Source organism: Falco peregrinus, chromosome 6, assembly GCF_023634155.1.
Source record: "Falco peregrinus isolate bFalPer1 chromosome 6, bFalPer1.pri, whole genome shotgun sequence".
Classification (NCBI taxonomy): Eukaryota; Metazoa; Chordata; class Aves; order Falconiformes; family Falconidae; genus Falco; species Falco peregrinus.
In genome coordinates this window covers 9,812,280-9,827,284 of record NC_073726.1, presented here as the reverse complement: position 1 = coordinate 9,827,284, position 15,005 = coordinate 9,812,280, and the positions used below count along the sequence as shown (strand labels likewise).

Below are 15,005 nucleotides of genomic sequence, written 5' to 3'. Positions count from 1 at the left end.
ATACTGTGAAACTACAGACTAGGTAGGGCTTGTATGTATGCTCAAGGTTAATTGTTTCAGTTGTGCTATCCAGAAAACACATGACAACAAGGTTTAATATGATCAGTTTTGTAAGAGGAACGCACAGTTCTGTATATGCAATGAATGACAGTACATAAGGAAATTGGACAGCCAGACTCCTACTGTGCACTGACTGGCTCACTCACCTTGATGGTTACTATCTACCAAAATGCCCCAGACGGAGAAACGCATGTCACAGACCTATTCCCAAGTCGCACGACAAGGTCAGTGAATCCTGAGAATCTCTGGAAAAACTGTACTAAGAAATGCTGAAGAATAATGAACTACAATGGAAATCTACTTCCGAGATGAGATTTCTGAAAACTGTGTTCTGTTAAGGCAGCAAATGCTGAAAAGCCACTATCTTGCCCAGCAGGAAAGGGAGGCCAGTAAATACAGGGGACAAAAATTCTCCTTACAATATTAACTGCAGTGTACCTCCAATATTACTGAAGTTCTTTCCATTGAAAACTGTAAGTATTATTTGACTGTATCAGAAAACGGGATAAAATGCTCATATCTTCCAGCGTTCTCTGGACAGACAAACCAAACAAGGAGGTTTAAAAACTCTTGTGGGAATATCCCCAACATTGTACTTGAGGATTTGCTAAAAATTCACTGTAAGACATTACCCACATTCTCTAGACTGTAGTGCTTACTCAGAGCTTCCTTGACGGAACATGTGCCTACAGGTATGATTTTAAAGTAAGAACAAATATTTCAGTTTTATTTTCAATAAGCCCTTCCTGGTATCAAGGCTGTGTAAAACAAATTGTTCCCACATAAAACATAATTTCAGAGCTGCAAATGTCGTTGCAAATGGCACACAACAATGGAGAGTGTAACCTAAAAAATTCCATAATAATTTCCAACAAAAAAGGCAATTCTAAGCTACTGTGAAATGCAGAAGAGATAGCTGAAAAATACTGCACTTTTATTGTTTCCGAAACCATGACCTGGCAAAACATCTAGTCTGGTTTCTGTCCACACTGTCGTCATGTTCGCCCTTGGGAAGGTACACATGCATACACTACACGCTCTCCAGCTTCGCACTTCTACATAAATGATTTAAAAAAAAATATCTTTGCATAACAAGACCCTGAACTAAATCAAATATTATACAGAATAATAGAGTACTTTAATTATATTTTCTTATGACATGACACAATTTCCAACAGTATTTAAAGACAAACTTTTTATTAAACCTTTCATTTTAGGAAAAGTCCCTCAAAATTCTATCATCCTTATTCTATGAAATAAAATTAATTGCACGTATCGTAACCTGAACTTTCTAAATTTTCCTGAAGTTTAATTGTTAGGGTATCAGCACTTTTTCTTCAATATCTCAGCTAAAAAGCTGTTTTCAAAAATGATCGACCTTAAAACTTTTACAGCTTTCATGAGTGTAACTAACTGCAATTTTGGACATGGCCAGAAGGACAAAAAACACTTCGTGTTGCTATGTAAGTCAAACCTGGTTTCTTAACACATTTCTTTGACATTAGATCTTCTGTTACATGAGTGCAGTATCCAACAGATGCTTTACAGGTAAGAAAGAAAGGGCTTATAGGAAGGCAAAAAAACCTGGTAACTGATGAAGGCATTCTCACATATACACACATGTTCACTAGGAATTCCTGAATCAAAGTGGGAGAGTAATAAAAGGAGTATCATCAGCTACTCGAGGAAATATATTTTGTTATTATTAGTGTTATAATATCTAATATTAAAATATTTCCCCCTTGATTTTCAAAACATATTGCTTCATTGGAACATCCTCAGTTATTTATGTCAACAGACTTTACCAGTTAACAAAAGAAAAATTCTGGAAGAGAACCTGTAAGTAATGAAATACTTCTGTAAGTTTTCTTATGATTTCTTACACAAAGGCAAGTTATTTTGCTATCTGTCATTTACTTATGGACAGGTATTAATATATCAAATTGATTTCATGTCTGCTGATAGCTTCAGCCTGACAAATGGCTATCACTTATCTTTATTTTCTGGTAAACACCTTCTTAAAAATGATGCTTGGTTATAGAGGGCAAGGCATAAACCGAAAGAAATATTCTTCGCTCATTTACTGTATTCAGAAGCAAGATGGCAGTATTGCCGAAGATCAAATGTTTAATTATGTTGTTTTCTCTAAGCATAATCAACATTACTGACCCACTAAATGAAGACTGCACTTCAAATTGCAGGAGTTTATAGAACAGAAAATCTTTTATTGACTTCAGAATTACGATCCTTTAACGGGACTACAAGTTTAACCCCAATTTATACAATTTAATTAATTCTAAACTACATTTTTTGTGCATTATTTTCACATGATTATATATATTACAGTGTCTGGAAATAGCTTAATTGAAATAATTTTTTTTCATGGCAATTTTAGGGTAATGAGGCCTGTTTGTTGAAGGATTTTTGCATTCAGATTAAAGGTATGGGGAAATACAGGGAAAGATAAAGAGGAATATTTGAAACTAATTAACAGCAGAACCAAACTTATACCTTCTCTAAAATAAGTTCTAAGCAGAAAATAGGCCACAAAAGTCAGAAATACCAAATTGTGCATTACCTTGAGTGATTTTGCCAGTTGTACATGGTTATCATAGACTAGAATGTCCACTGTTAGATTTCGCAGCTGTTGAAGAAGAACTTTATCTCCTTCCAGGTCTTTTGCTTCCACAGGCACCTTCCATGTTGGGTAGGGGCATTTTGTGCCATCCCATACCTGAAATGCAAATAAACTATTTCAATACATTCAGAATACTTTAGATTGAGATTTTAAATAATGTTTATTTTTTTAACAGATTTGTTGTTTGATTAAAAACTGGTAACAATAAGAAATGTTAATTGGAGTCTCAGTCTTAAAGTCCTTGAATTACTTATATTAATTTTATGGAATTTTTAAAAATTATTATTCCTCAAAAAAATAATAATAAAAAATCAGCACTAGCAAAACCTCAGCTGTTTATTCAGCTGTTACAACTATTAGGTATCACCATATGCAGAACTGTCTATATTAAATATTTTAATCCTGCTATAGGCTTTTTTTAACTATTCCAGCCATAGTGTATGAACACTGAGTACACAGCATGTACTCCCTTAATTATTGATGATTTGCTGTATGCTGATATACTGCTAGTTACCCAGAATGTACTAAAAAACATCAGTAAACATACTTAATAATGAGGATTTAAAGAACTGTTTGCCTAAAGCTAAGTTCTTGATACACTTAAGTACTGAAATATCAGTAGTCATTTTTGAGCCATCAAAGTTACTGTGAAAAATTAACATTACCAACAGACTCAGCACTTCAGAACCGATGTCTTACTACTGAAACCAAACATTAAGATTTCAGTGATAACTGCTTAAGACATATTCTGTAAACTATGGTGTCCTGTGTTCATGAAAACACACTCTTCTCAAAGACAACAAAAATAATGATCTAAAATACTGGCCACAGAAAAAGAAAAATCCAGAGCTATTTGGGCTGTAAGACTAAAATGGTGCATTTCATAGGATTTCAAGCTGTTGTGGTTTAACCCCAGCCAGCAACGAAGTACCACGCAGCCACTTGTTCACTCCCTGCCTCCCCCATTGGGACAGGGACGAGAATCAGGCGAAAAAAGATAAAAGCCATGGATGGAGATAAGAACAGTTTAATAACTGAAATAAAATAATATACTACTAATAATAATTAATAATTGTAATGGAAAGGGACATAAAAAGAGAAAGAAATAAAACTCAAGGGGAAAAAAAAACCCAAACAAGGAAGTGATGCACAATACAACTGGGAGCAATACCCTGCCCCCCCGGTTAACTAACCCCAGTATATATATATACTGATAATGACATCATACGGTATGGAATATGGCTTTGGTCAGTTTGGGTCAGCTGTCCTGGCAGTGTCCCCTTCCCAAATTCTCGTGCCCCTTCAGCCCTCTTGCTGGCAAGGCATGAGAAGCTGGAAAGTCCTTGACTTACTAGAAGCACTCAGCAACAACTAGAAACTTCAATGGGTTAGCAATATTCTTCTCATCCTAAATCCAAAACACAGCACTGTACCAGCTATTAGGAGGAAAATTAACTCTGTCCCAGCCAAAACCAGGACACATGCATACAGGTTCAATAGAAGCTAATTTTCAGATAGTTTGTGATATCAAGGCATTTTGTCCCATGAGTTAGGTATTGCAGAAAGGGAATAAAAAAAGACACCAAAGCTTAATTTTTTAAAGGGTTTCTACTCCTTATGCTTAACTGCTGTGGATCAAAGGACCCACAGGAAAAGATCTAAGAATCAAAGCCATGTGTAAATACACTGAGAATAACTCATGGCTGAAACACTCATCCCAAATCAAGAGATAAAAGGGAAAACTGTCCATAGTGAAAAATCACCCATAACATCAAATTAATGTTCCCAAGTAAGTGTGTATTCTGAAGGACCCAGATAATGAGGCGGTACATGCTGTCAAAGATTAAAAAAAAGAAAACCTATTATCTTCTGATCCTGTACCATGAAATACTTATAACCACCTTTCAGAGAGAGGTTGCCCATTGCTTGAATTATCAAACCTTTTCCAGAACTGAGCTTGAGAAACATAGTTTTAGTGCATATTATGAATTTAGTCACTTTGACAAAATAAAGAACCTTAAGTGTGTCAAATTTCTCATTATTTTTCAACTGGCTTTACCTAGGACACTTTGGAAGTTCTACACTGAAGAGATGGATCTGACAAATGGACCAAAAGAAACCTGAATGCTCCCTCCCAGATACAAGGATGACTACATAGCTTTAAAACATCCTTCACCAGAAGAACTAATGGGGTTTGCATCAGGGCACCTTTTGGAGGAATCTGTAAGCCAGTAAGCTTTATTTACAAAAAAATTAAAAACTCCCCCACAAAGAGTAGTTTGTTTTATTTTTTACTTGCACAAATATGAAAACAGATCAAGCTCTCTACCTCAGGAGCTTGCCAGCTTCACTTTAATTAAATTACTGATGAAAACAGAAGCCCTGGTTTACAAAACCAACATGATTAAATTAATTCTGGGTAAGAAACAGCAAATCACTCCATTACTAGTCATGAACAGACTGGAGCTAAGGAATAGTTAGGGGCAACCTTTCATTGCCATGGTCGGCAAAACTCTGAAAGGGAAGAGACACAATGAACGCTGATTCTCTCTCCAGCAGAGTATGCTAATTGTATGAAATAGCTTAACACAGACAACATAGAAGGAAAGAAAAGAGTAATAGCAGAAGTCTTATGAAAATAAATGACAGACTAGTTTCTAGTAAGAATTATTTAGTCTCCATCAGTTTCAGTAACAAAATTCTCAGAAAATGGTAAGTGATACTATCTTTAAGCCATGTCAGCCTTAGGTGCTGTGCATATCACAATTAATTTATCAGGTATATTATTAAAAGTTATGCTATGGGTGAAGCACAAAATCACCAAAATTAATTTCAGTTGTCTTTGAAGCAAAGCACACTGATCTCAACACTTAAAATATTCATTATATTTTAAAGTATAATCAGCCATTAATATAACTTGATATACTTGGAATGACATAATAAATTATTGTGAAACATAACCAATCTAATATAATAATAATATTTAATGTTCACTCAATTGAACTGGTATTGAATTTAGGCTTTTTTTGGTTTGTTTAGTGAATCAACCAAACAGATATGTCTACAATTTTTTAAATTCTCTCTTCTATGAAGACCAACATTTGATACAAGAAAGGGATTTTGCCATGCTTGAAAAAAGGGAAAAAATTAGCAACAGCACACCAATATAATCTGCCATTTTTAAGCTTGTCTGATATATTTTAATACAGATTTGAGAGTATATTGGGTTTTAGTAGTATAAGATATTAATTAATTAAAAGAATTGCGTATCAGAAAAACTGAGCTACTGGTATTTGATTCCAAACTTTTACCTTCCTAAGTCTATCCTAGGTCTTCCTCTTCTGAAGTCATTATCTTTACTGTACAAAACTGAAAAACTTGACTTCAGATCTTCCAACACAGAAAAGAATGTAAAGAAATATTAACAATTTAAGAAAGCAGTTGTCTGTCATTGCAAAGGGTCCTTCGATGCTCAACATATACTTATTAGTGAACAATGTAATTAGACTCCACAGAATTCTGAAATTTTACTGGGTCTCATTTGACATCTATTTCACAAAGGGTAATTTAATGAAAATATTTGTAAAAGCTGCAAAGCATATTACAGGATGATACAAGGTTTGTTTCTGTGTAGTGCATGTATCGTTTTGCACAAGAAAAATCTTTGCTGTGTTAGTGAAGGATTAATGCAGCGTGCTCTTTCTAAAACTGTTGTAACAATATAGCTTAATACAGTAGAACCAATAAATAATTTTATGAAGTCATAAAATGGAAAGTAACAGGCTGTTCATCACTCACATTTTAACAATCACCTTATAAAAGGAAGAAAAAGAAATACAGAGGATGTCAGAATAACACCAGACTGATACATTCCAAGCCAAAACCAGGAAAATTATTCAGACCTTTTCATTTAGCAGACGTTAAGTATCACCCTTGGAAAGTACTCCCCTGTTGCATGGCTCTTTGCATTTTGTACTTTCACTGAGCACTGATTCCCGAAGTGCTTATATATAACTAAAAGAAGCTACCTAAAAATCCATCAGGATAGACAACATAATCCATTCATTACTTTTCTAGGTAGTGCTACTTACTACATTAATTATACCCAGCAGATCTAGAAAAAAAGAGCAATACTTGGTGCTAACTATAAAACAAGGTTAGTATTTAAAACAGTATTTTTCAACTTCAAGAAGTCTTGCGATATTTTTGTACAAATGTTTGTGAATTGATGATCCATACCAATGCCATCTTACAAAATCTTTCTGAAGAAATTAAACAGATGAACAACTAAACTTGTTTTCATAAAAATAAAATGGTCAAAGATCATAAATTTACTTAACCATTAAATATATATCTATGTAACATTATTTAAATAAATGAATAGGTCTGTTTTACTGAAAACACAATCACAATGTCTTAATAAATAAATCTAAGATTTTTTTTAAAAATAAATCTACCTTTAGAAGAAAGGAAGATCCATCTACTTGTGCTTTTCCTACCAGCTGGCAAGTGAGATCAAAGAACAGCATTGGCTGAACACCAGACAATTTTGCTGCTGGTCCAGAGATGGAAAGATTACTGGCTGCCCAGACACGTAGTTCTTCTATTATTTTCAGATCTTCATCCATGAAAGTGTAAGCTTTGCTAGAGGCTCGAGGAACTACTGGAGCTCCTACATTTCCATCAAATGTCAAGGATGAAAATCCCACACTGGTAATTCCCTGCATCTGTCCGTTGTATTCCCTGATCTGTAACAAAATATGAAGAAAAAAATAGTTGCACTGTATCAAAACGTACATACACTTTTGCTTTATCACGTGCATGAAGAATGGACCATTGAGCACTTGTTTCTAGTCCTATTAGAAAGGCAAAGTCAAAATATATATATATAAAAAAATTAACAAGAAAACAAAGTGAATGAGCAGAAAACATAATCATAGAATGGTTTGGGTTGGAAAGGATCTTAAAGATCACCTAGTTCCAACCCCCCTGCCAGGGGCAGGGACACCTTCCACTAGACCAGGTTGCTCAAAGCCCCATCCAGCCTGGCGTTGAACACTCCCAGGGATGGGGCAGCCACAGCTTCTCTGGGCACCCTGTGCCAGTGTCTCACCAGCCTCACAGTAAAGAATTTCTTCCTTTCACCCAAACTAAATCTACCCTCTCTCAGTTTCAAGCCATTACCCCTTGTCCTCTCACTGCATGCCCTTGCCAAAAGTCCCTCTCCAGCTTTCTTGTAGGTTCCCTTTAGGTACTGGAAAGCTGCTAGGAGGTCTCCTTGGAGCCTTCTCCAGGCTGAACAACTGTCTCAGCCTGTCTTCACAAGAGAGGTGCTCCAGCCCTCTGATCATCTTCATGGCCCTCTGGGCTCACTCCAACAGGTCCCTGTCCTCCTTCTGTTGGGGGCCCCACAGCTGAAGGCAGTACTCCAGGTGGGGTCTCACGAGAGTGGAGTAGAGGGGGAGAATCGCCTCCCTCCATGTGCTGGTCATGTTTGTTTTGATGCAGCCCAGCATTCAGCTGGCTTTCTGGGCCGTGAGTGCACATCACCGGGCCATGTTGACCTTCATGTCAACCTACACCCCCAGGTCTTTCTCCCCGGGGCTGCTCTCAATCCATTCTCTGCCCAGCCTGTGTTTGTGCTTGGGGTTGCCCCGATCCAGGTGCAGGACCTTGCACTTGGCCTGGCTGAACTTCGTAACATTCACATGGGCCCACCTTTTTAGCCTATCAAGGCCCTTCTGGATGGCATCCCTTCCCCCCAGCATGGCGACTCCACCACACAGCTTGGTGTCATCTGTAAACTTGCTAAGGGTGCTCTCAGTCCCACTGTCCATGTTGCCAACAAAGATGTTGAACAGCACTGGTCCCCAGTACAGACCCCTGAGGAATTCTACCTGTCACTAGCCTCCACTTGGACATTGAGCCATTGATCACAACTCTCTGAGTGCAATCATCCAGCCAATTGCTTGTGCAAAAGACCATCCACTGGTCCACCTGTGAAATCCAGTTTTGACACAAGGATGTCACGTAGGACAACACTGAATGCTTTTCACAAGACCAGGTAGATGGCAGCAGTTGCTATTCTCTCATTGACCAACACTGTAGCCCTGTCACAGAAGGCCACCAAATCTGCCAGGCACAATTTGCCCTTAGTGGAGCTGGGCTGGCTATCACCTATCACATCCTTATTTTCCATGTGCCTCAGCATAGCTTCCAGGAGGATCTGCCCCATGATCTTGCCAGGTACCAAGGTGAGACTGACTGGGCTGTAGTTCCCTGGGTCTACCTTATTTCCGTTTTAAAAATGGGCATTATGTTTCCCCTTTACCAGTCAGTGGGAATTCACTGGATGGCCGCTTCTCAAATATGATGTATAGTGGCTTCGCCACTTCATCTGCCAATTCCCTCACAACCAGCAGACGCATCTCATCAGGTCCCATGGACTTGGCCAGCTTCAGGCTCCTACCACTTTTTTTTTTTTGAAGAGGCAGACTAACACCTACCTGTAACTATAAAGCACCACTGCAGAATATTAAGAGTATTTTATTCACAAATTTCAAAATGTTCATGCGGGGTACACATCAGGATTGCTTTTACAGATTGGGAAACTGAGGCATGAGAGAAATTAATTTTTAAGGATCATGCAGCAGATCAACTGCAGAGCAGAGCTATGGATCCCTGTTTCTGACTCTCACAATAGCCCTACTTCCAAGTATTACGGAATTCAAAAAGAAAATATCAGTTCTAGGAGGTATTTTTTTTTCTATAAAGCAAACAGTCACCAGCTTTCATCCTTTGAATTATGAATACAGCTTTCACTATTACTCTTACGTCTACTGCCCTGCACATTGCAGGTCCCCTGTATCAATCTGATTTAGCTTTGTATCTGCTACTATATAAAGCAGTGTTCAGTCTGAAGCATTCCTTCAAGGATCTAGTCTAGTTTTACTGTTCCCTGCATTCCATATATGTATACCAAAACCTTGCATGACTCGTTATCCAGAAATCTCAAAGCAGCTGCTTCGATTCATCTCTTTTTTTAATTAAAATTTGTTTACCAAAAAAAGCAACAGGACTTGTGAATATAGCATTTGTGAGAGAATCTAGTTTAGGATTCCCAGGTGCTCAATTTTCAAATGGTTGAAAATCTTAATGATATACAAACGCAGAATCTGAAAGACGTGACAGAAGTTCTAAACAGCAGCGATTTTTACCAAAATAATGCCAATGATTTAGGCCTACATTTTATAAACACACTGAAATTTAAAAAGCAAATTTAAAAAGCAAATTAAATATTCCTTGGAAATTCATAAACAAGCAGTTCAATCTTGGTGACAGGAACTCCTTTAATCCTACTTTGACATAACACATAAATGTATCAATTCACAATGTAGTTTTTCTTCACTTGTAACACTGAAAAGCTTTAGTCTTTTAACCTTTAGGTTTAAACATAAAAATACAAGAAAAGCCAATGGGAAAAATCAGGAAAAGACAGAGTTTCTTAATTAACTGTGCCCATTACCCATAAACTGGAAAAAAAATATTCCGCTATAAGACGTTATCCAATATAACCACACAGATTGACTTTAGTTGCTGCCACTGGCATTATATTCCATAGTTTCTCAAATAGTTAACAACCAGAGGGAAGGAAAACTCTCATCACTTTTACTCATTCATCCACTATCAACTCCAAGCATATTTTAAAGTATCATCTGACATGTCAAATGTTTCTCAAAGCATTTTGATTTCCATTTTACCTACTTATTTCTTCACTAATTCTTTTAAGTAATCATCAAAATCTTTTTACTTTTTTTTTTTTTTTTAGTAAAAATTCTGTCCTAGATCTCTAGCCTGCTCAGGAAACCAGTTCAAGAAACTACTTTGTCTCCCTGGGTTTCCACTAATATTTCATCAGACTGTTTTCCCTCTTTCCCTTTATGTCATGTTTTGGGCATTCATGAAGCTGTGTTTGAACATACTGTACTTTCGGCATCTCCTAGTACCTCATTTACAGTATCTGAAATCAGCCTTACTGTAGGGAAAGGCAGTTATAAAATAACAAAAGAAATAAGTAAGAAGGTAAACCTGAAACATCAAGATGAGAAAATTACCAGTGATCTTGAAGGAAACCTATATGTATAGGTAAGTGGAGAAGCCACTGAGTGGTCTCCCAGGTAAACAGCATTCAACAATATTATTTAGTGAAGGACAGAACAGGACAGGACAAGTAAATATAGAGGAATGTAAAACGGAACAACATATTTCATAGCTGGAAAATTACTTATGTCAGACCCATAGAACAGATGACAGTTGACACAAATTCTCCAGGCTTGTCCTTTGAAAACAAATCATTGCTAAAGCGATAAGGAATCACTAGAGTATAAAATGAACAAAACCTATGGGCAAATGTTTCATTATTGCACTGTAAGTAGATCTGACCAAGTTAAGCGCTGATACTGTAAACTAGTTATATTTTCCACACACAAATGATTTTGAAATTGAATTAAACTTAGGGAAAAGAGGAATCTGAGACTTTTGTATATGACAATTCCCCTTCAGTAGTTTTTTGTGTCATTTCTAAAGGCATTGGGGACTTTATAAAAAAATGGGGGTGGTGGGAGGAGGGGAAACAGGGAAGGGGGGCAGATGGTTATCACTTTAAGAATTCCCTGAGAATTTTAAATAAATTCAATAAGTAATGGTTGCTAAACAAAAATATCTTTCTGGAACAAAAGTCAAGCAGACACCATGTATCTGGCTTGTTCTAAGCAGGCAAGTTAATTCCAATACATACTGTGGGAGTCTTTGGCATAGTTTTTATACACTAAAGAACAAAAGCTGAAATATCACCTCAACAAACTACCTGGACAATAAACTGTTTTCTGTAGGGTACAAGTCCATCCTGAATGTGCTTATTGAAAATAAGCTAATCTTGAAATATTTATAAATAGATGTACAGCAATCTAAACCACCTGAATTTTATTTTATTTTTTTTAACTGAAGGTAGTGTTATTCACCTCACTCAATGGAAAAGTGCAACAGTAAGTAGTGTATAAAGCTGAAATAATAGCATCTCCCAGGTAGTTTTCCACCAAAACTGACTGTTGGATTGCAGAAGCAAAGGATTTACAAAACAACTGCAGTCACAGATCGCCTTAGAATATATATCTAAAAAAAAGCCTTGATACTAAACTAATGTACATGATCTTATAAGGCAGAATTCCCAAAATAAATTTAACCATTGATTTGTGGAAGTATCAGGAATTTAAGGTAATATTTTGAAACATGAGTACATTTAGCTTAAACTCCATTATTATTTATACATATAAAATTATTTTAAGACATCAAGTTGTGTTGTTTGGTTTTTGTTTGTTTTGTGTTTTTTTTTTTCTTTTTTTAAGTTGATTTATTGCATCATCTGAAATGCACTTCTATTCCAATTTGGGTTTAAATTCAGCTGAAGACCTCTTGTAAAGTATCTTTTACCTAAGCAGATGTCCAAAACTTATGATCCCTGTGATTCATGGCTGCCAACAAAGTAAGAGAAGATCAATGTTCACATAAGCCTTGAAAAATTCCAAGCACAGAGGTTCCAGAGCCTCCCCCCCCCAGGTAACCTGTTTCAATAATGCATTGCTCTCTGAGTCCACAACCATCCTTGGAAACATTCCTTTTGCGATACTAAGTCTTACCACCTCTAGATCTGTAAGGTTCCCTAGCAGTGATTACTAAACATTTTTACTGTACTGAATGTTTAAAAAGATCTGTAGGAACTTGGGGAAAATACCTACACATGGTTTATATTTCCAGTGAAACTCCATCAAAAACCTAGGCAGTAACTTGGTATAGTGGGAAAAAAAAACCCAAAAACTCACGAACAGAATATACTAGATGCCACACACTCCTCCAATTTGTTCTTATAAATGATAGCTATGAAAAAGCATATTTCTAGGAGACTGAAAAAAAAATTCCTTATGCTAGGGGATGGGCGTTCCAAGTCATAAATGGATGTCCTTCAATTCTCCCCACTCACGACCTTACAGAAAGTTTTAGAGACAGATCGCTGCACTTGTAACTTGAAAAATGGTCCAGAATAGCTGGAGCAGATACTTGACGGAAAAACACATACACATAAAACACAGATTTTCCATTGTGTCAAGACAAAAGATTACACAGGTATTTAATTTCCTTGGATTCATTCTTTTCTATTTTTGGCTGCACAGGTAGCCAACACAACTATATGGTATCTAAGAGCCACTGGTCCAAGACAGCACAGGTTTCAAACTTGTCTGAAGTGAACCACAGAGCACTGAACACTTGGAAACACTCCGTAAGTATTCAAGCAGTGATGGCTTATAAACAAAAGCTGCTTTTCCTTTTAACGTATTACTTTCAGCGGTTCTGACCTTTTAAATAAGAAACAAAGCAGAAGCAGCTTGATAAGGTGTCTTGTAAAGAAGTTATGTGTATATGCCTCAAACTAGCTGAAAAAAATCCCAAAAGAATTGTCCTGAAGTCTTTTAGGCTATGAATGGCCTCAACAACTTCATTTCTAAATGGCCTTTCTATTAAATGGGAGTTTCGACTTTGTGTTATGGACTTCCTAGAGAAAAATTAAAGTCCTAATTTATGATGATTTGTCTATCTCTGAGACTGTAGCCACTGAATACAATACTCTGTATGCTCACATCACCTACAAGGATGTCAATAAGTAATCCCCTTAATTTGTCCCTGTTCCACTGCTGCTGAAACTTTTGAGCTTTATTAGGAATTGCACAGGGCTAAAAGAAGAGGCTAAAAGTTACAGTAAGACCTTTGGAGATGCTTTTCACCAGCCCTGTCCAGACTTGACAACATGAGAATCATTTCAGCCCTACAATCTGGAAACCTACATTTTTAAAACTAACCTGAAAACAGGAAATGCTTGCTTTCCGTTCTGAGTGTCATGCAGTGCATGAGGGTGGGATGGGAGGCTAAAAAAAACCCCATCATGAACACTGAAGACCTACTTCAAGCTAAAACAAAGCTACAAATCAAGCACTGGAATGATATACACATCCCATGCAAACACGCGAACAAATACTCCAATATAAAAAAATATTAATATGAGTCATTACAATTGTTACTAATTTAATAACTTATTACTCAAAAATATGCTAGGCAACTGACCCTGAGCCTTACCACCATATCAGATCCAGAAATTAATTTCTTTGTAAAAAGTTTGATGATTGTCACTGATGCCATTTATATGAAAAAAAGTTTCCTGTCAAAAAGCACATGAATGCATTTGGTATATTTCCTTATATTTTGTAAATGTTTTCTGACATAAAGTAAAACAGTCTAAACAAGTTTGGCTAATACAGTATTCCGATTATGTTTTCCTGTATTTTAATAATGTAATCCTAGTGTACATGTACCTCCAGCTCCATGAACAGCGAGGTAATAATGAAAGAGAAGCAGTTTGAAGTAACTTAGTTTTAATTTATATAAGGAGAGAGATTATGTACTATTTTGAGCACATTTTAATATAACAAAAAGAAAACTGAACTACAAAAACTATCTGCAGGCACATTCCAAAAGAACGTTAACAAGGCTAGTCATATGAAAGTTAAATGAATTTTTATGAAGATATGAAAGATACACCTAGATACTACGACCATAAGTTAGAGCTTATCCTCTACTTCTTGAGAACTACTGTCTCCGAAAAATAAGATTGTCAGAAAAGTCTGCAGCAATGGAAATACAGGCTAAAGAAGGAAATGAGCAATACATTGTACATTTCATTTACCAGTTCACCTGAACATATTATAACTATTTTGTGGGAAAAAATTGTACACAAAAAGTGTATTTACTTAAACCAGCTGCAATAATGTCGGGTTTGACAATAATTTAAAAAAAACAGCAGGCACTGTGATACTATTTTAGAAACATTCCTCAGAGGAAGTGGCACAGTATATTTGAGAAAATTCCAGTAAAGTAAAAAAATACTATTTTGGAGTATTTCCTACATATTTAAGACATGACCAGGCAACTTGACCAAAAGTACTCAAATGAAAATTTTAGAAAACATATGTGCAAAACTGTAAGACTTCACATTATTGACTGTAGGTAGTGATATTTTACTCCGTATTTTTTTACATTATCTACTATAGGAGAAATAATTGGGTTTTGAATTCCATCAAAACTTCTAAATGAGTTCCACGCCTTATGTGATTTTTGAAGGGAAGCTAAAAGCTATAGCAATGATATTTCCAAGAAAAACGCTGGTTTCTCTGTGTTAAAAAGAATCTTGTTTCTGAAACTT

The 15,005-nt window shown here is 36.2% G+C and overlaps 1 protein-coding gene across 3 annotated transcripts in view; it reads right to left on the bottom strand.

Annotated features, from left to right (window-relative positions):
• Positions 1-15,005, bottom strand: part of POT1 (protection of telomeres 1) — a 75,916-nt gene that overhangs the window by 23,378 nt on the left and 37,533 nt on the right. For 2 of the 3 annotated variants that reach the window (XM_055807949.1, XM_013302724.3), the window contains 2 exons: positions 7,156-7,446; positions 2,639-2,794 (listed from right to left, as the gene is read on the bottom strand). In XM_055807949.1, the coding sequence (XP_055663924.1) occupies positions 2,639-2,794; positions 7,156-7,446 (447 nt within the window). The remainder of the gene's footprint in view (positions 1-2,638; positions 2,795-7,155; positions 7,447-15,005) is intronic. The other variant, XM_055807950.1, reaches the window with a different exon arrangement.